This window comes from Epargyreus clarus, unplaced genomic scaffold, assembly GCF_041222505.1.
Source record: "Epargyreus clarus isolate Ecla_fem2 unplaced genomic scaffold, WU_Ecla_fem_2.2 ptg000021l, whole genome shotgun sequence".
Lineage (NCBI taxonomy): Eukaryota > Metazoa > Arthropoda > Insecta > Lepidoptera > Hesperiidae > Epargyreus > Epargyreus clarus.
In genome coordinates this window covers 7500145-7524266 of record NW_027332228.1, presented here as the reverse complement: position 1 = coordinate 7524266, position 24122 = coordinate 7500145, and the positions used below count along the sequence as shown (strand labels likewise).

General features: G+C 33.2%; 4 protein-coding genes across 18 annotated transcripts in view; 1 reads left to right on the top strand and 3 right to left on the bottom strand.

The window, feature by feature from the left end:
- Window positions 1-136: 136 nt before the first annotated feature.
- Window positions 137-1734, bottom strand: ND-B18 (NADH dehydrogenase (ubiquinone) B18 subunit). The gene is made up of 4 exons (XM_073084974.1): window positions 1639-1734; window positions 1450-1562; window positions 776-944; window positions 137-288 (listed from the first exon to the last, which is right to left on the bottom strand). The coding sequence occupies exons 2-4, from the start codon at window positions 1553-1555 to the stop codon at window positions 210-212; spliced, it is 354 nt and encodes a 117-aa protein (XP_072941075.1). The 5' UTR covers window positions 1556-1562; window positions 1639-1734; the 3' UTR covers window positions 137-209.
- Window positions 1735-2658: 924 nt separating this feature from the next.
- U2A (small nuclear ribonucleoprotein polypeptide A'-like U2A) lies at window positions 2659-6237 on the top strand. The gene is made up of 6 exons (XM_073084424.1): window positions 2659-2824; window positions 3269-3416; window positions 3807-3971; window positions 4474-4658; window positions 4935-5084; window positions 5848-6237. The coding sequence occupies exons 1-6, from the start codon at window positions 2743-2745 to the stop codon at window positions 5892-5894; spliced, it is 777 nt and encodes a 258-aa protein (XP_072940525.1). The 5' UTR covers window positions 2659-2742; the 3' UTR covers window positions 5895-6237.
- Window positions 6223-8654, bottom strand: LOC140750724 (serine/threonine-protein kinase Nek8). Its single transcript, XM_073084423.1, has 6 exons — window positions 8516-8654; window positions 8350-8440; window positions 8094-8264; window positions 7548-7708; window positions 7073-7223; window positions 6223-6535 (listed from the first exon to the last, which is right to left on the bottom strand). Exons 1-6 carry the CDS (start codon window positions 8584-8586, stop codon window positions 6296-6298), a joined length of 885 nt encoding a protein of 294 aa, XP_072940524.1. The 5' UTR covers window positions 8587-8654; the 3' UTR covers window positions 6223-6295.
- Window positions 8655-9243: 589 nt separating this feature from the next.
- dnc (phosphodiesterase dunce) overlaps window positions 9244-24122 on the bottom strand; it is a 458672-nt gene continuing 443793 nt past the window's right edge. For all 15 annotated transcript variants that reach the window (XM_073084957.1, XM_073084966.1, XM_073084964.1 and 12 more), the window contains 4 exons: window positions 20395-20488; window positions 14567-14676; window positions 12884-14005; window positions 9244-12221 (listed from right to left, as the gene is read on the bottom strand). In XM_073084957.1, the coding sequence (XP_072941058.1) occupies window positions 12159-12221; window positions 12884-14005; window positions 14567-14676; window positions 20395-20488 (1389 nt within the window). In that variant the 3' untranslated portion in view covers window positions 9244-12158. The remainder of the gene's footprint in view (window positions 12222-12883; window positions 14006-14566; window positions 14677-20394; window positions 20489-24122) is intronic.

The following is a 24122-nucleotide window of genomic DNA, read 5'->3' as shown; positions in this document are numbered from 1 at the left end:
TGAAATATTGATCATTTACTGGTCCACATTTAATTTATTCTTACATTATTTCTATCCCTGGGTTTGAGAATTATTGTGTGCCCAATCCTTAAGGCCCTGCCTTTAGTAGTTGCTTTAATTAAAATAAGAAAATACCTTTAACAGCTATTGATTTATTGATTTTATTAAATATAATTTACATTTACACAGTGATTTCATTTTCCTATGGTTTATGCAGTACCAACAAGACGTTTCTCCCTCAGCCGGAGACGACGTTCTCGCTCAAACTCCTTCATTCTTATAATGTAGCTGAAAAAATACAATGACTTAATATAGCTAATTGTTTTGTTTTGTACATTTGATTTTTTTTTTGGAGAGAAAATGTCTTTGTTGTCAACACATTACTGTCCTATATCACAATTTGCCCATCAATTTCAGAGACAACTTCTGAATGTGGCCGCCCCAATTATTATAACACTAAAAAAGTATTTCATGAAGAAATTGCAACCAAGTTTGAGTTCAGATCATAAAAAATAAAGAATGACAAATTGTTACTTCCCTTACTGGACCATTATAATGTTTACATTAATTTAAAGTACTTCAATTAAATATTAAGTTGTCATTAATTAAATAATATTATTCATTGAAGTACTTTTACTATGTATATAGTTCATTCATATGGCATTTTTAATTTTATCATCACACAATCCATTAATTACATATTCATGTTTAATCCAATATGAATATTGTACCACCACTATTGTATTATTAGTATTTATTATATTAAGGCACTTACTCGTCATGTTCACAATTCAAGTAATTGTGTTTCTCGTGAGCACATTTATAAACCATAGGCATGTTTTTATAGCGACACACTTGGTATTCCAGTAAATGGTGTGCACAATAATCACGGTGTTTTATGGGAATTCTTGCAGAAATAAGATCCTCCTCACGGGCAATCATTTCTGCAATGATATTTCACTGAATGAGTTACGAATTTACGACAATAATATAAATCCGCGTTGACCCCCAGGGGTCCGCAGACCACAATGTATGGAGGTCTGCGGTGTCATCTCCGGATCATACATAAATTGCTCATTAAATGCGAAAGGGCCTCAAAACGAAAAATCAGCAAACCAGTTTTATTAGAAAAACGTGATCTAAGCACACGGTATTTTAAGAAATTAAAAAAAGATGCATCTTATGATGTATAACACTATTATTAATCTATATAAAAAAAAAAAACAAAAACAAAATACATAAATAATAATATAATCTTTAAAATTATGTTTTGGCTGGGATTGTTTTTTTTTTCCGTCCGTGGACTGAAAAAGGTTGGGAAACGCTGATATAAACCAATGTTTTGAAGTTACCACAATTATGTAATCGGAAAATAGTTTATTGTTTAGTTCATATTTTAATCTTTTTCTTTCATGTACGGCTATGAAGTGGAATGCAAAGTTAAGTTACCTCTTTGTTTTCGCTCAAAAGTAAATCCGTCTTGTACACCAAATGTTGGTTTATCATCCATATGAAGGTCTACATTTCGGGCATGGAATGATCCCATAATCCCCATTCTGGTGCTGTAATATAACAATTGATGAATTAGTATAACCAATAAAAGTGTACTATTAATAATCGACCTGTACGTTTTCTTACTTAGGAAGGAATTATTTTCAAAATGTTTTTATTCCAACGAAACACACTTTGTAAGGTGCGTTCGTCTTTTACTGATACAATACAAATGTCATGTGTCAAATTGACAATATTGACATTCGTCATGTCAACGTAATTTACTTTTTTACATACCATGTATCACGAAGTTTTACATTCTCATTTTTGTATCAACCATAAGCTGATAACTAATATAAGCAATAGAGTAGACTGTAGATTTATTTCTCATTGCAGTTTTTTACATATAAAATTGTAATGTAATGTAACTAAAATTTTTAAATGTAATTTAAAAAAAAGTCTTTGTTACTTAAAATAAACAATTAAATTATTATAAGCAATAGGCTAGTTGACTCATATCAAAGTAGTATGTACATTAAAATCTTTATTCCTTATATTATTCGGTCAAAGCAACCTTACTGTGTTAAAAATAATTTATAAAGGCGGAGGATCGTTGTAGAAATTCAATTTTAAGTCAAGAAAGTCGAAAATATCCTTTGCCATCCGCCGTAATAGTTTGCGATTTTGTTTTTGTTTATAATAAGTAACTTAAATTAATATATTACTATATTTTAATAGACAATGGTTAGATAACAATCTCCTTAAATCTTTGCATTTTTGTTTATTTATGCGTGACGTGTGGCATAGATAATTTATAAACCTTCAAGTCCGCTAACGTATTTTTCATAGGTTTAAAAACATAATAATTTAATTTTAAAATTCTGAAAATTTCATACTCCTTATAAATACAATCTATTTTTTTATAAACAAAAACAGCGATCAGCTGTTATATACCTGATAACAAAAATGACGATTTCCTGCTATCTGAGATCCTTCGATCAAGCTAAGATCCTTTCGCTATATCGGTTAACTTATTTTTTAATAATATCGATATTTATGGTCCATAAAATTTGTTTTTTTGTCTCAGATTAATGGATGTCTGATCCCATCCCTTATTCCCTACCATTGGCTGAAAAGCAAGAAGTCAAGGCCGTACTAAAAAATAATTTAAAAAATCCATTTTGAGCGGTGATTGAACTGTTTGCGTTATTGTGTTATTTCTTATGGAATAGTAGTATATATTTAATAAATATGGTGAAATTAAGCACAGAACTTATACAAAACTCTATGCAATATATGAATCCTTGTCGTGATCGCGAATTGGATCTAAGAGGTTGGTTTTAAAAGTGAATATATCTACATAACCTAATAGGTCGAAGCAAGCGTTGGTTTTGTATACCAACCTCTTTTATTTTGTGTGTTCCTACGTAATAATAAATATAATATAACTATACAATTCAATTTCAAGCATTTAGAGATATTCATACATTTTGTAACCCACTCTTGAAGATGTTGGTGCCAAAAAAAATATTAGATTGTTGGCAATGCATTATTGTCTCACTGCTGGGCGCAGGTCTTAAAGTATGAGGAATTTAGACCATAATTTACCGCGCTGACCAAGTGCGGATTTATAAACCTCTTCATGCACGTTTGAAAACTTTTTTTAAAGGATTCCCGTGTGTAAGATTCCTTTAGATGTTGCTTGTAAACAACAGGATTTAAATGTAAGGTGCTATTAATTGTTCAGTATAATAGCAAACCTTTTTGTATTTTTCAGGTTATAAAATTCCGCAGATTGAAAATTTAGGGGCAACCTTAGACCAATTTGATACAATAGACTTTTCGGATAATGATATCAGAAAGCTAGACGGATTTCCACTTTTGAAACGACTAAAATGCATGTTTTTCAATAATAACAGAATCGTGTAAGTAAAGGATGTTTATATGGAATTTGAATATAGTTTTTTTATTACTATTTTTCAGTTATACAACAGTAAAACTATCCAAACTATGTTTTATCTGATTACATAAGAAAGGTACACCTTGTGGTTTCACTTGAGAGACACAACTGCTACACTCATTTCTCCCAAATAATAACATTGTTAGCACTGCAGTGTTATCACTAGAGAGGTGTAGTCTAAGTTACTGTAGGACTTTCTATTTGGGGTTATTTACAGATGTCCATCGGTGGCAGTTACTACTAACTATCAGATGGGCAGCATGATTATTTGCTATTTCTATAATAAAAATCAAATTTCATTTTACTAATCATAATAATTTCATTTCTACTTAATATACCATGAATCATATTTCAGGAGAATTGGCGAGAACTTGGAACAATATTTGCCAAATATAGAAACACTTATTTTTACAAACAACAATATTGCTGAATTGGGTGACTTGGACCCTTTAGCAACACTACCAAAGCTACGTACTCTGTCCTTAATGCACAACCCAGTGGCAAATAAACAACATTATAGGTATTTGATTATTTATTTATCTTATTTAAATGTGTTAGAAGTTCACAAGAATAAATATAACTAAGGAAATTATTTCGACCCCTCCTACGTATACGTAATTGCAAAATAACAACTTTACTTCACAGGAGAGTGTATGCTAAAATGTGAATAAAATCTGCATTTCTGCAGGTATCTCTATAAAATTGAGTATATATATTTTATTTTATACACTTTATAACGTTACTTGTGTCGATAAAATAAATTAAAATAAGGCAATTTATGCAATAAACACATAAAAGGTACTTTTGTGGGTTACAATATTATACATAGGAGGGGTCAATTTGTGTATATAAGATATTATTTTTACCTTTTAAATTGGTACACAATGTAAAAGTGAAGAAATTGAACATTGATAATTATTTTAAAGCTGTAAGATAACTGTATGCTTAATATTGAACAATATATAAATATTAGATATTTAGTTACTTACATTTAAAGTAGTCATTGTATTATTTGTTTTCAGAGCCTATGTCGCATTCAAATTGCCTGAACTAAGGCTACTAGATTTCAGGAAAATAAAGCAAAAGGAAAGAGATGAAGCTAATATTCTCTTTAAGAGTAAGAAAGGGAAAGAGATGCAAAAGGAAATTTCGAGAAAAGCAAAAACCTTTGTTCCTGGCGGAATCATGCCTGATTCCAAAACTACAAGTATGTCAACAGAAACTCAATATCTTCTAAGTTTTGTTAATATTACTAATTATTTTACTAGTTTACTTTGACTTTCTTATAGTACTAAAACTTTTTATTACCAGTTTTTCCTTTTCCAGTTATCCATTACTTCTTGTCAAATAATGGGCTTAATTTTTTTACTTAACACAATATAAATTATTAATAAATACATAGAACTAGATAGTTTAAAAATATTATGGTATAAACTTAAGTTTAGTATTTAGTTGATTCACTGACTATAAACATATTTTGCAGATCTTACTCCTCAAGAGATTCACAAGATTAGAGAGGCCATCAAAAATGCTTCCTCACTGCAAGAGGTGGAGCGGTTGACAAGAATGCTGCAATCTGGTCAAATCCCTGGTCAGAAGCCATTGCCACCCCAGTCCTATGCCAATGGTCAACGTAAGTCACATTTGGTAGTCAGTAAAATTCTAAACTTAATAAAACAGCTTTCCAATTTAATTCCATTTTATTTATTCAAGTAACCCTTTTTTTTCTGGTTTTTTTGAGGTGATGAACTTTTTGGTTGGACGTATTGCTATAATCTTATTTTTTTTTGTGAAGTTGAAAGCATTAAGGTAAAAAAAGTCATGATGTTTTAACCATTGTTTTATCATTCATAAATTGTAACATACTTCCTGCCAAATATACCACACATAGAAGTGTATGTGTATTTCATATGGAATATTTATGCAGCTTCTTAGTCTTATAAAATACTTCAATGCTACAAAAAATATAATTAATATTATTTTGATCTCATCTAGGTATCCTGGGGTATGAAGATGATAAACATTTCTGCATGAAAATGGAAGCAAATTAAAATGTCTTTTTATATTTTATGTCATACACTTATACTTCAGCTATATTTCAGATGCTGTATGGATTATACAGTTCAAGGACATCTGTACACTAAAGAAATAAAATCTTTAGTAAATTAAACTTTATTTAAGGTTGGAAATTGTCCATGGACAATTCAAAAATAAGTGATCTGCAGACTTATCGGACCATTCATGTGGTTAACCAAAATGATTATAATACATATTAAAACCAGGCCATCTTGTATCTGAAGAAAACAGATGTGATAGCTAACATCTTCTGTGAAACCCGCACACTTTCAATATTTTTTATATAGTCATTAACTTAAACATTTCGATCCTGATTTCAGAATTTGAAGATGAAGAAATGGAAACTGATCAAGCCAATGGACAATAACAGTTCAAAGCAAATGAACTGGTTTCCATAACACATTAGCTGTAAGAACAGATCACTACATGGGAGATCAGAGAATTTAGTTTTATTTATAAAGTTAGATTTAAGCTGGATTGAACAGAGCAGTGCTGAAATCTTTCAATATTAAGCTGTAGAAGAGGGTTTACTACTCTAATTAGGGACAAGATACTACACATACGCGATAATAACTAGACAGTTCAATTTTACAAAAAGATTCCAAAATTTTCCATTCAGCAACTGCATTTCTTGTATACCAGCTTAGTTTTTCATTTCTATTTTTTTATTTCCAGTTTGAGTACAGACAAATAAATAGATTTTACAAATACATCGATCTTTTATTTCATAAGTCCTATATAATATTTGATACACCAATTAGATTTAAATTATATTTTAAAGTTCTCATAATCCAAATTTAACAATTTATCATTACCAGCATCTAAAAATACAGTATAAACAATTGGCAACAGAATCAATCGCCCCATTAGATCTTTTATCGTAGGTCTTTTATCAGGCAACACTGAAAGCATAGAATCTATTAGATCCTGCATTCCTCTTTCGTAAACACTGAGATCTATTGGATGTACACTCGCACTCGTAATAGCTTTCACTAGTCCGACCAACGTCTGTAATAATATTAAAAAATAAAAAGTTATATACTAAGGGTGAGAAGATTTTAGTGGATTTAATTTTATTTTGAAAGAGGTAGAATGCTTTGTGAACACGGCGGGCGCCACAGCTATATCTGCCTCATAAACGCGTTGCTTTGTTGTCGTTTGAAGGGTGTGGTAAGGAGACATACTTTTCCGAGGCTTTCCAACTTAGTCCTCGGGGGTAGCAGCTTAACGGTCGATTTCAGGTGGGAATCTAATATTGTCTGGAGTTGATTACGATTACAGATGTCCATAACCGGCAGTAGCAATTTATCTATCTGGGGTTGATTGCAGATGTCCACGGGTGGCAATAGCCACTTACAATCAGGTGGATTTCATGCTCGTCTGCTACTCCTATATTATAAAAAAATGTGGAGTGCATGTTCGTTTGCTATTTCTTTATTATATGAAATAACGAAATCATTACAGCTGTCAACGATTTCATAGTAAGTAATAAGCATGTAACACTGCACAGAAATTAACTATTATTAACTATGGATATATTGTTACCTCTGATTCAAATGCTCTTTTATGTGTGCACATTTCGTACAACAAACAACCAAGAGCCCATACATCACTTTTTGTGTCGTATGGCTTTCCTTCGCATAATTCCGGCGCTAAATAATAAGGAGTTCCTATTACTGTTGATGTTTTCTTTGCACTGGAATGTATTAAGACGAAAAAAATACATTTTATGTAAATAGGTATAGTTATAGGTGCATTAAATTTATCTTAATAGTGGCGCTGCCAAAGAAACTAATTATATATAGGGCTATTAACCGATCGTAGTGGAATTTGAATTTGGCGCTCCTTACTCTTACCCTATTTCATGGCAGTCAAACAAACCTGCAAGAACTTGGTAGTCTACAGACCTATTCGCACTTTGAGAGCAGATCCATGTCCTCACTGCGCAGTATTGGGACTATGGGTAGGCGAAAAAAGTACTGTGGATATTAGTATATGTATGTTAACTAAAATAACTCACCTGGCTAACATTTTAGATATACCGAAGTCACCGATCTTTACTATAATGCCATGTTCTCCTGTCAGAAGTATATTTTCTGCTTTCAAGTCTCTATGTACAATGTTCAGACTATGTATATGGTTCACACCTAGTAGAACTTGGCAAAAATAAAATAGTATTTCCTGGTGAAAAAATAAACAGTTTTGTTACATTGAATTGTATATATGTATGTTCAATATAAATATCAAATACGCGTTCAAGTAAGATTGTTTATTTTCCGAATTTAATACCTATGTATAGACCGTTCTACGAATTTCATAGGTTGGTACTTATTTTTAATACTTAAGTAGTTAACATTTTTCTTAATAATAAAAGGTAAAAAATGTTATTAACGTTGAAAAAAGTTATAGGTACATAGCTTTTAAAAAAGTTTTGGAAACCCTTCTATCTACCGAATGAAATTAACTAAACTGTAACTTACATGATGCTAGAAATCCTAGATCCAAAAGCCGTTAGAATTACGTAACATTAGGTACTTAGACAGTAATTTAAAATAATACCAAATACCTGTTGTTTTATTAGATTTGGACATCGTTGATACATATACTCTGCTAGATTCCCGCTAGAGGCGTATTCCATGCATATCATTACATTATTGTCAATATAGTAACTGTTATAAAATTTTATAATATTTGGATGGTTCATTGTAGACAATATATCGATTTCATTAGTGATGTCCTAAAAAACAATTTAAAACTTGAAAATGTAGAAGTACTGTAAACTGTAACTGTGTAAAGAACATTTTAAAAGTAAAAATATTTACCTTTTTGTGAGTATGAAGCTTTACGTTCATTTCAATGTCCTTAACTATCGTCAACACATTATTCGATTTGTTTTCACATAAATACACGTTTCTGTAAGAACAGTAGTTTATTTAAATATCTTCACTAAAGACGCACTCACGAAGTCGATATGTAAATTTTACATACCCATAAGTACCTTTACCAATAGTCTTCAATATTTTTAGTTTTTGTTTCTTAAATCTATTATTTACGTCCATTTTGCATTATTGACTTCATAAGGGATACTGTGTCATATGAACTATAATCTCTTCTATAATTATTGTCAAACATAATGAGGGTAGTTGTAAATAAAAGTATATAAACATTTATGAGTATCATTTTTATATTTTTTATAGTCGAAGGGTACTACAGAAAAGTACATTACCTACATATTCTTATTATTTTTATAGATAGGTAAAACAAAGAGATTTAAATTATTAAAATACGTACCTATTACGTATAGGTAATTAATACAATTAGGAACTTTAAAATTATACTTTATTTTATTTTGTTGATATTACTTGAATAGAAAAAATAATTATGTTCTAAATTCATATATGTTATGAATTCCACAGCTTTCACAACCTAGCAACACTATGACCATAGAAACAATATAATCGTTATAGTCTAAGATCCCGGGGCCCCCAGACGTTACTTATTTTTGAAGTAACGAATTTTACGGTAAAGACACTCTTATACACATTACACGCCCCTGCCACATGCACAAAATAGTTTGTTAGATATATTGTTATACGGATCTATGTAGGTACTCTAACATATTCATATTTAAACAGATGTTTTAAGTATTGGATTAATAAAATCCCAGCTTTTTATTATTTTACATGGACAGGGAAAATAATAATGAAACAACTTCAATTTTTCTCCAATATCTTTTTATTCTAAATACATTAATATTTTTAATCAACTCAAATATTCATTTAAACTATTACAAGCTATTTTTATTTTAAACATAAATAATAAGTAATGTGAATGTCCAGCATTACACACGTTAACTTGGTATTTATAATTTATCTAGATATTATCCAATCTTAGCGTTAGTTTTTCATACAGACAAAACATATAACACTGAAACCGCTTGAGGATATAGTTATTTGATAATTCTAAACAAGTAATTCGAATAGGAAGATGACATGCTATAATAACACACATATTAGAACAATGTCCATCACTAAGTTATCAACTCTGATCTTTGGTGGTTAGCTAAGTAGAGCGGTGAACAAGTATTACCTACCACGAGTCACTTAAATAAATATATTGGTGTCGGAAGTGTCGCCTTCAGACTAGTCATAGATAATGAATGGATACGAACAGCTCCATGTAAGTACAAGTATTGAATCTAACACCTCGATAAAGTAATTTGCAAGTCGCAACGAGTACAGTACAGTTATCAGCTAATTACACATTTTATTATGTTCACATATTAATAAGATACAGTATTTGTAAGAAACCTGTAGAATCGGCCTAAATTTGGCTCTGTACACATATTACGAACTACGAAAAATTTGGTGTGCATATATCACACGACTCTACTGCAGTACAAATATTTTATCGAACGAAATTCACATAGACTTTATTATATATTTTTAAACAAAGATTTTTCTAAGCGTAATCTTCCTATTTAACACACAATTATGTAGTTAAGCGTTTTTAGTATATTAATTCAATGTTGATATTCCACATGCTAAACTATACACCTTCAAAATCAGATAATAGTTAAAGAGATGGCGACATCGCGTACCTATTTATTTTGTTCGCCGAATTAAATCTTAATTTACCTACGAAAATAATGTACATTGGACCTTCGTTCTTGAAACTGATGAATGAACATGGATGGACAAAATGTATAAAACAATATACACAAAAGAGGTACGCCGGAGTATAAAAGTGTGAAGTGTTATTCAACAATCAGGGTAGGTACAATAGAAATATCTTTTGAGTACATAAAAGTAGAGACCAGCTCAAAAATAACAATCGTACGCTAAAACGACAGATACGATGAAATGCATACATAATACAGGTAATTAAGTATTTCAACCTCCCTAGTCAATATGTGAATGGATATAGCGATAAGCTATCGTGTGAGAATTAGCTTTCAGATGGAAATGGTACATGATATAAATACAAGTGAGGAGATGACGCGTGGTATCAGATCTGTATATTAAATTGTAGGTAATTACATTTTGTGATGTAATTAGGCGAAATGAGCATATTATAACAACATTTAAATGAGAAGAATGAGTTGTGCGCTGAATTTAGAGACGATCTACTTAACACGTACTATTGCAAGACCCGGCCCGCGTGCCGTTAACATTTGCACATATTAATAATATAATAATTTATAATATTTCTGCGAATACTTGACTTCACTCGAAAGAAAACTTAGTCGCAAACCACGCCTTTGTTAGTACTTATATTTACTCAAACACTTCAAGCTGTTAGTTTCATACACAAATTTTAATACTTAAAGATTCGTGACTTATTATTTTTTGGGTGAAAGAGAACTAGAATAAAATTGCAATTTACAAAAATAAAACATTATCCTAAAGAGAAAATAAATGGATCGCCAGCGATCCTTTACGAGAAATGAGGTGCTATGAGGTTAACAAATCAAATAAGTAAAGCTATCTAACAGGATGAATTCGGGATTGTGTCTTCGCGGCGGGAGACTGGCCGAATATTAAATATTCAGAATGACACGACAACAACTCCGAAAGGCATTTTTTTAAATTTACCTTACATAGTATATTATATTTAGGATATCTATCATGTTAATATATTTTGGTGAATAACATCATTATCGCAAACCCGTATTAAATATGAGAAAAGTGGATGATATGACAATATAAATTACCCTTTCATACCAATTAATAAGCGTTTTCAATGTCCTTACTTAGTCGATCCGGTATATGCGGTATCGACGACTAAAATCTACTTATACGACATTTAACTTTACGATTTGAAGACCAACTACTCACAGGGATATCGAACTTGAAACCAGAAGTCGAACTTTTCTATCTTTGGTTAGACAAAAAATTAAAAACGAGATACAAATACAAACGTTCGAACGTTACGGTCATTGGAGGGACATATTATTTAGTCGTTAGATAACTTAGACAACGTCGTGTATTTAATGACATACGAATAATTTTATTATGATCGAAATGTAACGATTGGTATAGTCACATTTCGAGGGTAGATAGACAAGCGTCAACGAGTACCGAGCGGCGCCGGCGACAACATTACAATACAATCACATACCTACCTATACATTAAAAAGCCCATTTACTTACAGACTGTGAGTAGAATTGGTTGAATTTCACGATTACAACGAAACTATCCACGCAAGTGTGCGTATAAACACTTATACACGTCGCAGATAGATGCTGCTAAAATAGTAATCGTATGCGTCGTTCCCGGCTGGAATCTTGCGCTCAGATCATTATACATGCCAACAGCTTTGGGGACTATTTCTCGGAGAAAATATTTGTACCACTAAAGTAGGTAGTTACGCGAAGAGAGCTTCAAGTTTCACGCCGGGAACCGCATCGAAACTGCACGCAAGTGTGCCCGTGTACAAAACACTGCAGAGCTATAAATTCCGTGTATTAAGCTAAAGTTGCACACCACACATTGTCCATTGTCGGTGTAACAACAATACTAAGTCGCCATGGGTGACGAGCGAAGGTGCACTCTGCTTGCTCCACTACCAGAGCTTCCACCACACTTGCATCCGTTCAGTGAGTTTCTTGCAGATCCCCAGTAGTTTCCGTCACATCCCGCCATCGCCCTCGCCCTCGCACTCCTCTGAACCTTCGCCTTCTTCCAGCGTTACCTGTAAAAGAATAATATTGTTGTAAAAATGTGTTCAAAAAACAATTTCGTTCATCATAAATTCTTTTAATTTAATAAGGGTATCGATATCATGGGGGTGAAAAAAAAAGTGGTCTGCCATCCTATTATCCAGTCCATGACTAATAAAATTTTGAATTTCCGTATTCATCATAGTATATAAACAGAAATGCATTTAGGTAAATGTGGGTAGGATATCCTACTAGGTAAGACACAAGTAGATCCTTCAATCATCAATTTGACATACATACTTGACATTATGAAAAAAAAAACAAACGTAAATAACTAAGTAATAAACTCTAATATCAGGACTAAACGTTATAGTTGTGTGTTGATCACTGATTCACGTCATAACAAAATTTGTCAATTTATTTTGTTTCCCTCTTTAAAATCATTAATTAAAATTATTATCAACATGGTATGTTATTAATTAAATTAGGAATAGACTATACATTTCCATTCACTATCAGTGTCGTGGTTAACCACAACTACTTAGGTACATATTCCTAAACAGAGACTTTCTGTGGTTTTACCAGGGAATCGGTTAGTTACCTACATGTTTATGATTGTTTCATATGTTTATACGGAAATTTACGCGGAAATATCGTCTCACGTATTGGTAGTATAAGATAGAAATATAATTACCTGAAAGCGAATTTGTTCGGGGCGATCATCTTCAGCGGAGTGCTGCACCGGTGCAGGCGGCGGCGACGGAGGGATCATGCTTTGGTAGTAGTCTCGGTTCTCCTCCAGGGTGTCCAATATGTCCTGGGCGTCAGGGTGTACGAGATCCGCCCATGTCTCCCAAAGTGGGTGTACGATGTAGTCGATGAAACCGACTTGAGATTTCTCTATTGTAGCATTGTGCCTGTCGCACATCGGGCTTATGTCCATGCCTTGCTCCCGTTCACGATCACCTTGCTGGAAGAACTCTTCCATGAGTAACGCCACCCACCGTTTGTACAATGGCAACGGTTTGGTTGGATTGCTCAGATCAGCGCAATGTACGAGATTCTCTAACACCTGTATTCGGTCGGTGTAATTGTCCAGCAGGAGGACCCCACTGCCGGCCACTTTCTTCGTCTCCACCATTGTCTTGAGATCAGCGAGAAGACTCATGTGCTTTGACATGTCAGTCGAGAGCACCATGTCAATAACCATTTTTCGCAATGTTTGGCGTTGTTTCTTGTGGAGGTTCATGAATATGTCGCACCCGTCATTCTGTAGTAGCTTGAAAGCAACGGCGAGATGATGATTTTCGAGCACGGACTCGTCGTTATACATGAGCGCCAGTTCCGAGCTGGAGTTGACCAGGAACTGGTTGGTGAGGCCAGGGTGATCGACGTCATGAACGCACGCAGCGAACAGTGCAGCGCACACTTCTATCGGTGTGAAGACGGCATCAAGAGCAGGAGTGTTCAGCAACACGTTTGTCGATTGCGTGACGTCAGCCGCGTGCAGGGAGTTGTGGAAGGGGTTATCGCGTACATAGTGCTCCTCCAGTGTGACGGCGAACGCGAGGAAAGTGCGGGCTGGGATCTGCAGAGTTGTGAGAAGTTCGCGGGACGTGAAAGCGGCGTAAGCGACGGCGGTGAGGGGCCGGCCGCAGGAGAGGTCGCCGATGCGGAATATGTCCACCCCCCAGCGGTCCAAGTCGCTGAGCTGACGTCCGAGCTCCTCCTCGTGCGGTGTCTCGACTCCATATCTTGGCACACGTTCACCGGTGAAGCTGTTTGTGTGTGTAAGTGCCCTCTTGACGCCAGAAATCTGTGGACAACCGGAAAGTTATAATTATAATTTTCTTGTAGTACATTCTTGTAATACCTACTATACCTATTCGCGAGTCTATATGGTTTTACCAGATTTTATCACATCTGCAGGAAAATCATGTGTTATGTAAATTAAGGGTTATGTAAGTGGTTTAGAAAACTTGTGTCAACAAGCAACGTCACAGATCACAAGTTAAATGTTACGTGTTAATCCACGTACCCATATGACCTACATACAAGAACTTGATATACAACCAACTAATCTAACTGATAATGTACTCAATTATATTTATTAATTTATTCATTGAACAATAAGGGGTTATAGAACTGGTTTAAGATAGGTAAACCTTTTAGGAGGTTTGGGTACTATATAGTATTTCTTTTATTAACAGGAAATCTTAATTTCATAAAGATAAAAAAAATCGACAGAATTTTAAATTGCTTTGTCCCCAAATTGTTTTAAATCGCGTGAGAGTAAGGCCTTTTCCGAGTTAACCGCCTTAAAGTAGCACTTTAGAAAAAAGATAAAGAAAAGATAGAAAATAAAGATAAAACTAACTTGTGACATGGTGGTACCAGGTCCGGCATGGCGTGGCTTCTCCTTCTTCTTCACGCGCTCGGAGGTCTCCTCCACCTGCAGTGATGGCAGATCGAGCTCTTGTTGTTTATCTGTAACCACAAAACAATACATTAATTTTGCAAATAATTTTTAATAAATAATACATGCGTTCAATATAAGAAACGATAGGTAAATGCAATCATAAACATCAATAATGATGTCCATTGGTGCCAAGATATTTAGATTTAGAATAGAACTTATAATTTATGATTTCATAAGTTGAAATTGAATTTAAATTTCTCTGTAATATTACCCGTTATGCTACGTAAATATTCAAAACCATTTAAATAGACGTCACCCAATAAGATTTCTTTAAATATCAGACTAAGTTCTTACAAAACTATTACACGCGTTATAACGTGGACCGTTTCAGGCAGGGCTTTACTCCCCACGTGTCAAAGTTAAGCAATTTTTATATATTTTCTTAAAAATAAAATATGTTAATATCGATTTCTTCATGTTATGTTATGGGTAGTTATCTATTTTAGTCTCATGTCAAAATTGTTTACAGCATGTTGTCTTCGGACGTAAAAACTGCGTAAAACCGTAACACACTTTGCATAATGCGTGTTTACGTGTTCTAGTTACGAAATTAATCATATTATCGAAATGGTGTCAATGGGTATCAATGCCGAAGAAAGTAGGTGAATATACAAGTGGCTCTTATATGATCAGTTGATAATGATTTTGGGACAGACATTTATATATTAGGTATATTATATAATTGCCTAAAAATAAATTGATATTGGTCGATTGAGTTTAGGTAATATTTTAATGAAGTGCACAAGATGAATGTTGTTCAGATTCTAAAAGGTAAGCATCCAAAGGTTTACTACCTATTAATGGATAAAATGTACGCTGAGCGGTCGGTTCTGCTTTATGTGTTCTGCTGCCGTTTTTAAATTGTGGTGGAGGCTTGATGAGCGGTTTCAAAATAGTCTACTTGGATTGGTCTCTAACTCAACCTTCAAACAATTTGAGTTAAAATGAAAGTAGGAAAGAAAGGCCGGTACCCAATAGAGGAACATAAAAAGAGTTGGAAGTGAAATAATATTTGGCATCAATTCATTACTCTGCTCAGAAGACTGAATAGGAATGGCCATTAAGGGTTCACAGAAGACTATTCTTCACACTTCTAAGAATAAGTACGGAGTGATATAGTATGCAAATTTCTGGGAACAATATAAAAAAATAACAAAGTCGTATTACATGTACCTATGTTTTATTTTCCTTCGCAGTTAAAATAAGTGAAAGTAAATACCTAACATGCATTATGCACTTTTAATCTCCACAATTATCTTTATTTAGGTGTTATCTTTGTACTAGTTGTTTTTGTGTTTAATATTATCACGTTTTTAGATATTTATCGTGGTGTATATGTATTGTACCTATTTATGTAGAATATTATTTTTTAACTTCTTTCGGGATTTTTTCTCAAAGAGGACTAAACTTATACTTACTACACTTACAGGTAGCCTAGATTTCTACGAGTGGAGTAGCAGAGAGTCTGGTAGTGTTACTTCGAAAATATGTAGAGTTTTTTAATATATTTTATTAAAATTGCACATAGTTAAGTATTAAGAAGTAAGAATAACGTAATATACATATATTTATAAATAATCATTGAAATCATTGAATTATTTATTAAGACGAGACACGATAAATATTTTATTGTAGCTACTGCTATAAAAACTTTTTACAATGTAACATAAAATAAGTCTGGACATAAAATTAATGTATTTATTTAAATTATTTACACTGTGATAGGGTGATATGCTTTATAGTGATAGTGATAGCATTACTGAATCATTATCGATTTATGGAAAGCTTGTTCTGTGATTAAATCTAAAAATAGACATTGTAAACAGCAAAATTCTGTATATAAACATCGTAGTATTACTACGTGTCCAGTTTATATCTAATCAAGAGAAGATAATAATTGTGTACAGTAGATACAGTAACTACGCATTGTAAATATTTAGTTACATACGAGATAAACTTTTTTCCTAATGTAACAAAAGCACCAAAACAGCTGACAATCCAACTGATGTTACGTTCCCACTGTGTCCCAATTCTAAACGTTAGTAGCAAATTAATAATCTATCTATCTAATGTATTGCCTATCGAAGATCGACATTTGACAATTAATGCAACTGGAACTTGTCAAATTTCGATTAGGAAATTTGACAAGTTCCAGGAATAGGAAAAAAATGATAAGTCCATTATAGATCACGGATAGATTGTTGCTCATGAGGACTAACTTGATGAGCCTCGTAGGTATTAGTACTCCAACGTTACCCCACCCTTCAAACAATACAATGCGGTCAAAGGTGAACCACGAACTGTATCACATTAAAGAAAATTAATAAAGGTGATACAAAAACATGTACAAAAATATTGATATAGAGACAGGACTTTTAATTGTGTTGAAATCGTTATTAACATAAAATATGTTGTAATTATAATTTTGCAATAAATATTTTCATTTAATTTTTTATAACAGTGACGGCCCGGTGATATGAATTTTATCCTTTCAGAGCATTTAACTATCACGCGTGTTATACCTGCACGCATGTTCTATCTGCATGCGTGAATTATCGCTGTAGTCTCTTCGTGACCCGCAACGCGTGGGGCACATGAAAGGAAAACTTTCTATGCAACGATAGGACGCACGCGGCGCACATGCATAAGCGGACACAAAACGCGTGATAGGAAAAAGGCCCTTACTTAATACGCATACGGATTCACTTGATCAGGCGAGTTAAATAAGGAGACCGATAATATTAGTATAGGGTTTATTTGACTGATGGCCCGATGATATTCGTAGGCGTGCGATTTTAAGGGGTTACTTTGATAATAACTAAGATAGCTGTAGGAGTAGTTGTTACCTTGGTATAGGGCACATAACAGTATAATTTTGGACCGATGGACTTTAATTGATACTATAATCTTTAAATATTAATCGATTCATACTAGAGACTCATTTCTTGAAGCTGTTACATCTTGTTTACGAATACGTCATATATTTTGTCTAGTCTATTTTGGCCACGCTATTTGGCGCAAACAATACTACGCTAGTTGTCATCGGTTCAGGCCACAAACAAATTAATTACGATCTTATCCTGCCGTCTCCGGTATTCGCAGCGACCTCAATAACTCATTGAAGTAATCAAATTCCGTTTCAAGATCTCCGAAGATACTCAAACTATGTGACATTCAATTTATTCAATAAGGTACAATTTAAGACAGCCGTAGTCCGTAACTTTGAACTCTATTTGAATTGCTATTGAATATACATAATTGGCCATGCGCGAGTAAATTAATACACGGAGGTTCCGTACATATACAATTTGGACTATTTTAACATTTAGTATTTGTCAACTTAACAACTATAGAGAACTATATGAATTGTGTTGAATTGAAATTTAAAGTGCCAACTTCATAAATACGATTTAAGTCAAAGATTCCTCTGACAAACGGATAGTCATCGAAGGTTTAGTAATAGAGCCCCGTTTTTACCCTTCGTGTGCAGAAGGCAAAATAACGGTTAGTACTAGTATTACTATTTATTTATACGTATTTTCCACTTTGCTAAGATTTAAAACTACTGTGAAATTTGCGAAGCGTCTTGAACGTAAACGGAAGAGAGTCGTGATCTTGCGTTTTACATAAATATGTTAGGTATAGACGTGTTTGTTACGTATCAATGTTGGTTTAAATGTCCCACAGGGCTTAAAAAGTCAACTGTTAGCCTTATAAACATAAATTTTATATAACGGGTTCTGTAATTATCCGTTTGTAGTACGTGACGCAATTAGTTTTACTTTTCGGCATTGTTTGTTTTTGTATGACCTATCTTATTATTGATGCCGCATAACTATTACTCCTTGTAAAGTATTCTTTGAATGTAAACGAAAAAATGTGTGTATCATACACATTCATTATTCATTTAAACTTAGAAGCTTAGAATAATTCAGTTAATTTAAAATCAAACTCTATTTATAATTCAATTGTATTTATATGACGATTATCACCTAATCTAATCTAACATAATCAAAATAAAGTATACACAAGATCTTTTAATGTAATAGTTAAAGTACTTTTCCTTTTATAAGACTTGAAATAGACTGTCTTAGTTCTCAGAAATGGTATATTGAGTTAGTTACAGATGTTCATGGAGGACCGTCCATTCTTCCATTCCACTAATTGCCATCAGCAGGAAAGTATGTTCGTATCTTCAATCTTCCAAAAAAGTTTTGCAACAAATTCTTTAAACTACGAGTACGTTTCGTTTATTAAGTAATTTAAGCCGTGTAAACCTGTTATTTGTTCGCTGAAGTGTCTGTTTCAAGTGACCTTAAACTAAATTTTGCAGATAAAAGCGCATTGTTTACGTTCCTCCTCTTTGCATTCAATGGGTGTGTATGTCCGCATTTGTTCATGGAAAGTTATAAACTGGATTAATAGCCTATTAAATTGAGAGATCTCAAGTTGTTTACAAATATGTAAAATGTAACCAAAGATCGCACACATTATTAAAATGACAGCCCGAGACGTCAAAGAAGGCTTTCTAGCACACAAAGATTATTATATCTACTATCTTTACAACCAAGTTATGTAATTATGGCATGGGATTGTTGATTATAGTGTTCATTGGATATTTTTGCAAAAGGTGCATAGATAAAAGTATATAGAGAGGCCACTGCGCGCGTTTTTACGTATTGTATCTATAAAAGTTTATTATTTGGTGGACAAACATAAATAAATGCTCTTTTAGAAATTTTATGTATTTTTATTATAAATATTCCATTTATATTTGCCAATATATTTTTGAAAAGTTTTAGGAATCCTATCCCAATTATCAAAGTTTATTTATCCCTTTTAGAATTATTTTGTCTATTAACCTTACTTATATCGCCTATTTATCTCTAACTGTGCCAAGATTTCAGCTATTTACATGTTATAACCTTCGAGAAAATTAAGTGTTTAAATTACATGTAAACATCTGAGTTTCGTTACCGATACTTACTTTTTAAAAAATGTAAGAAAAAGAAAAATGAATTATAGTATATTCGGCGCAAACTGCTAGTCCGCTCTGAAGTTGTTGCGAGCAAGTTTAGTGTTACCATTTGTTATGGCGACGCGATTCATTTTTATATTCAGAGCGGACTAGCAGTTTTACGCGGTTATACTCATTACTAGTCTAATCGTCCTAAATCGAAATCAAAATCTAATAAAAGATAATCTTCAGACCATTTCGGGAAACTAATTTAGACGTTTAATTTGTTATGGTAACGCAAGATTGCGTAGGCGCGATGGCTCTGGGCGGGCGGCGTAGACACTAAGTACATCGTTATGTATCTGATAACTGATAACATGCTAATTGCCCCATTAGTGACGTAAAACGTTATGTGTGCAGTTATCTTCCTGTTTTTATGGGTGTTTTTATGGTTTTGGAGAAATTTTCAGCTATAAAAATATGATAGATCTAAAGAAGTAATAATTTGTGAATAATTCACACAAATATATGCCAATTAAAAATAAACTATAGTTATTTAATAGATTATTCGGTATTGGTAATGTCATCAAAATATCTATGCCTAAATTTAAATATGAAATATATAAAAATGAATAGTGTTTCAATATAAGAAAGCAAATTAAATTGAAGAATTTTAAAAAGCAGTTTAATTATAGTTATTGAAAGCCACATTAAAGAATTGAAACACTATTTACTTATATGTAAAAAAAATAATATATATTGTACATACCCAAAAATGTAGAGCAAATGTATTCCGAAATTTGATTGCCGGACTTGCTGGACTCGGAGAAGTGGCTCAGCTCCTTGTTGAGCATCCGTTTGAACTGCAAATGTAATAGTTCCATAGAGTTGGCCATCCTCCCAGCACGACGCCTAAGCCAATGGGTAGACACGCAACGAACGCACTGTCTCTCGGCGCACACGCGCATTTCGCACAACACAATATTATAATAACAAAAAAAAAAAAAAACTAAAAGTCTTATTAATTCAATGCGTGTTGTTTTCAAATGTATTGATAACTAGACGCGGTACTCGCAACGAACGTCCTTTTGTCACGGGTGCTATCGCAATACTGAAGCGTCGCTTAGATGCGACCTCGTATATACGGCGAGTTCTCAACTTCTCACTATTGTGGTGCGCTCGTGGTTATGGTTACGTACAAAAATATCGCTTTCCTAGTAGCATGACTTACTAATGAAACAGGAGTTTTTTGAATCGATATCCCTTGTGTAAAGTAATCGGGATTGGTTTTATTCGTATTTACGAGTACGCCCGTTTCTAATAATCGATTTTACCCAATCACTCTACAACATTTGACAAATTAGGTAGACGAAAATCGTCAAAACTCGGACGTTACTTACGTTACGTTAAAAATACATACAGCTGAAAATATAACCTCATCCTTTTTCAATTCGGTTAATAATTATACAGTTATCCATCTAGTTTGAACTTAATTTACCAGTATTAGTAGTCATTTGCATATTTTGAGGTATATCGTTATATATTATATTAAGCGTTAACACGTTTTATGGAATATAGGGCTTCGAATTACTCTCGTGACAGACGATCGGTCAGATAATAAAGTAATTATAACAATTAAGCGATAAGCTTCATTTAAATGGATGTTAAGTAACCGGACATCAATAACAATGATAAAATTGTACGATAAATAAAAAACATCGGTCTGTTTTTTATGTACTTATCTGTTGTATGATGTACCAATGTAGGCATGCATTCACATAATGTTAAATGGCTATTGGTACTTATTTTTGGTAATCCATGCCAAACAGAACTGGAGTCCAACCTATCGTTCCATTTCAGACTATATTAAGTGGTAATTCCACTTTTTCTTCTTATTCAGGTTTTACTACTCTTTTAAATAGATGATTATAGTGCATAATTTGATAACACTTTATCGAGCCGTCGTAAGGACATGATTAGCTTAAAATTCCCTTTCAACCAAAAATGTAAGGTAGCTAGAATGTAGACGTGTGTCAAATGCATCAATAGGATTGTTTGATTTTCGTTCAATTAAATTTCCTTAACTCTTAGCTTCTTAGCTTCTTAGCTTTAGGCTTTGGTATGGTAAGGAATCCCAAGACTTTCTAATTTTGGTGTAACCGAGTCTTTGTTGCTCTGTTCGTTTAGAGAAAAACGATTTAATATTTCCGATGTAGAACTTAAGAAAAACGATTCGATTTTGCCAATGCACAATGAAAATATTGTAGCAGATTATCATTTTCGCTTCATAAAGAACCTTCAAAATGTTAGCTTGACAATAAATCGCGAATAGCAATAATAAAAATACTACCTACGTGACTACACACTCAGATTCCTGCGCATTTTTTAATATCACTTTGTCCTAGATTTTTTCGGTGAGTGTTACCTTGGAGAAGTGTAATCTTAGGCGGCAGGCGATTGGAATTTTTAAAACTTTATTTTAGTGTTTCAATGTTTCAAGATTTTTTTTTGATACTCTTATCTCTATTAAGGAAAAAGAAAGTGTATAATAACATTTTTAATGAGCCTTAGTAGCCAGATAAGACTACATTCATTTACCTCAATGTAGAGTAAGTACTAGATGTCAGAGTTAATCCGGTAAATCCGTTGAAAGTGTGGTTGATAGCTCATATTACAGGGCTATTTAACGTTAACACTCACGTATGATCATAATAAACCATTGTTTACGAAGGCGACTTTATAAGTACTAAGTATCTATTTTTAGCCATTCTTAAGTGTAATTTATGTTCCAAGCCCTCGCTGTGCCATTCACCGCTTTTTCTTATCATGACAGCTGGGAGACTAATAAAAAATGAACAAAAGTTGCTATTTCTGACTGCGGACGCCGGATTCAGTTTTTACATTCACCTATTAGTCAGTATTATCTTATTGTGAAGTGAATTGGAAAAGATTTAAAGTTAGTAGCTGCAAGCTAGGATGTGCGACTTAAATGAGATTAGTCATAAACGTAACAAAAACCGATGGAATATAATTTTTATTTTTGGCTACAACGACCAAAACATTTACTTAAGGGACGTAGAAAAAAATACATTTCAATATATATACTTCGCGAGTCAGTGTGTTGTGTTAAGGTTAGTACCTTCGCCTTAACCTATGCACTGTGTAGTGTTCATCAAACATAGGTAAGAACCACGCCGATGAAAAGTTCTATAAGCGACAAAATCCTGTTCTTGCACTGGGTGTTAATCTTTAGGAGGTATTAGTACTGCATTGTCATCTTTCAAATAGGACTCCTAACCTATTGCTGTCGAGACAAACGTATATAACAAAAGGTAAAGTGCAGGCACTTTCCTCCTTGCATTACTAAAGAAAATGAAGTGTTATACGACACTTATAGTTATTACATATCCATGAGTCACCCGCAATATCGTTTAGTGACGTAGAAACTTGTCATCTCAGAAAAAACTCCGCACATATTTCTGTGCAGTACATTCTTCTACTCCGTTACGGAGTTACGTACGTGTCCCCACACACGTATGATACTTGTTTACCCCGATCCGGTTATCTAATAGAAAACAAATAAATTTTATTAATCTGTTAACATTGGGGTATTGAACCTTGAAACAAGCTTGTTTGTGACACTTAAATGCCCAAGAAATAAATATAAACAACACGTATTCTCTGAAGAAGCGATAGCGGCTTGATACTCAACATCTTAAACTGGGGGTCCGAGGTTCGAATCCCAGACACCTCTATAAGTTATTTGGGTATTAGAAATTATGATTTGCTTTCACGGTAGAAGGCAACCTGCACGCCTGAGTTCTCATAAAAATAAGTTCTCAAAGATAAACCCCTCTCACTCTAACTAGAACCGCTTTCCAAGCAATGGGATAGTAATAAGATTGACAACACACACATGTGTAATGTGTATTCTTAGTCCACCACTTAATTAATGCCCGAGAAATTCAGGAGTCAACCAGTTAAATCATTTGAGTTGGCGACATATCTGTACCAAGGACATGCAATCTGCAAATACTAATACAAAGTTCTTTGAATTATAAGACCTTGTTTCTGAATACAACATTTCTCATTAAATCGTTTTGTAAAATATCACTACTATTCATTTTGAAAAATCACTACTCGTATGTAAAAACGTTTTTAGGTATACATCACCTCCTGTTTGTATATTTCTACAAAATCCATGAGCTTTGTGTTTTCTGACTAACGCCCACTCATTAACGGTACGATAAAACAAACTAAATTTCAGTAATAAGCGTTTCCGTATCCGTTTTTCTATAGGGAAATATTTATATTGGTACAGTAACCATTAATTTATTACTACTGAGCGTAGTAATGATCGAAATTTGAACGTAAATACACGCAACTAAAAACTAAACTTGAGATTAATTATTTTAATTTTCATAAAGTACATAATTCCAAAGTTGTTATTTACTAAAATGCTTGTTCATATATATGTATATGTTTTTGTCTCGGCTT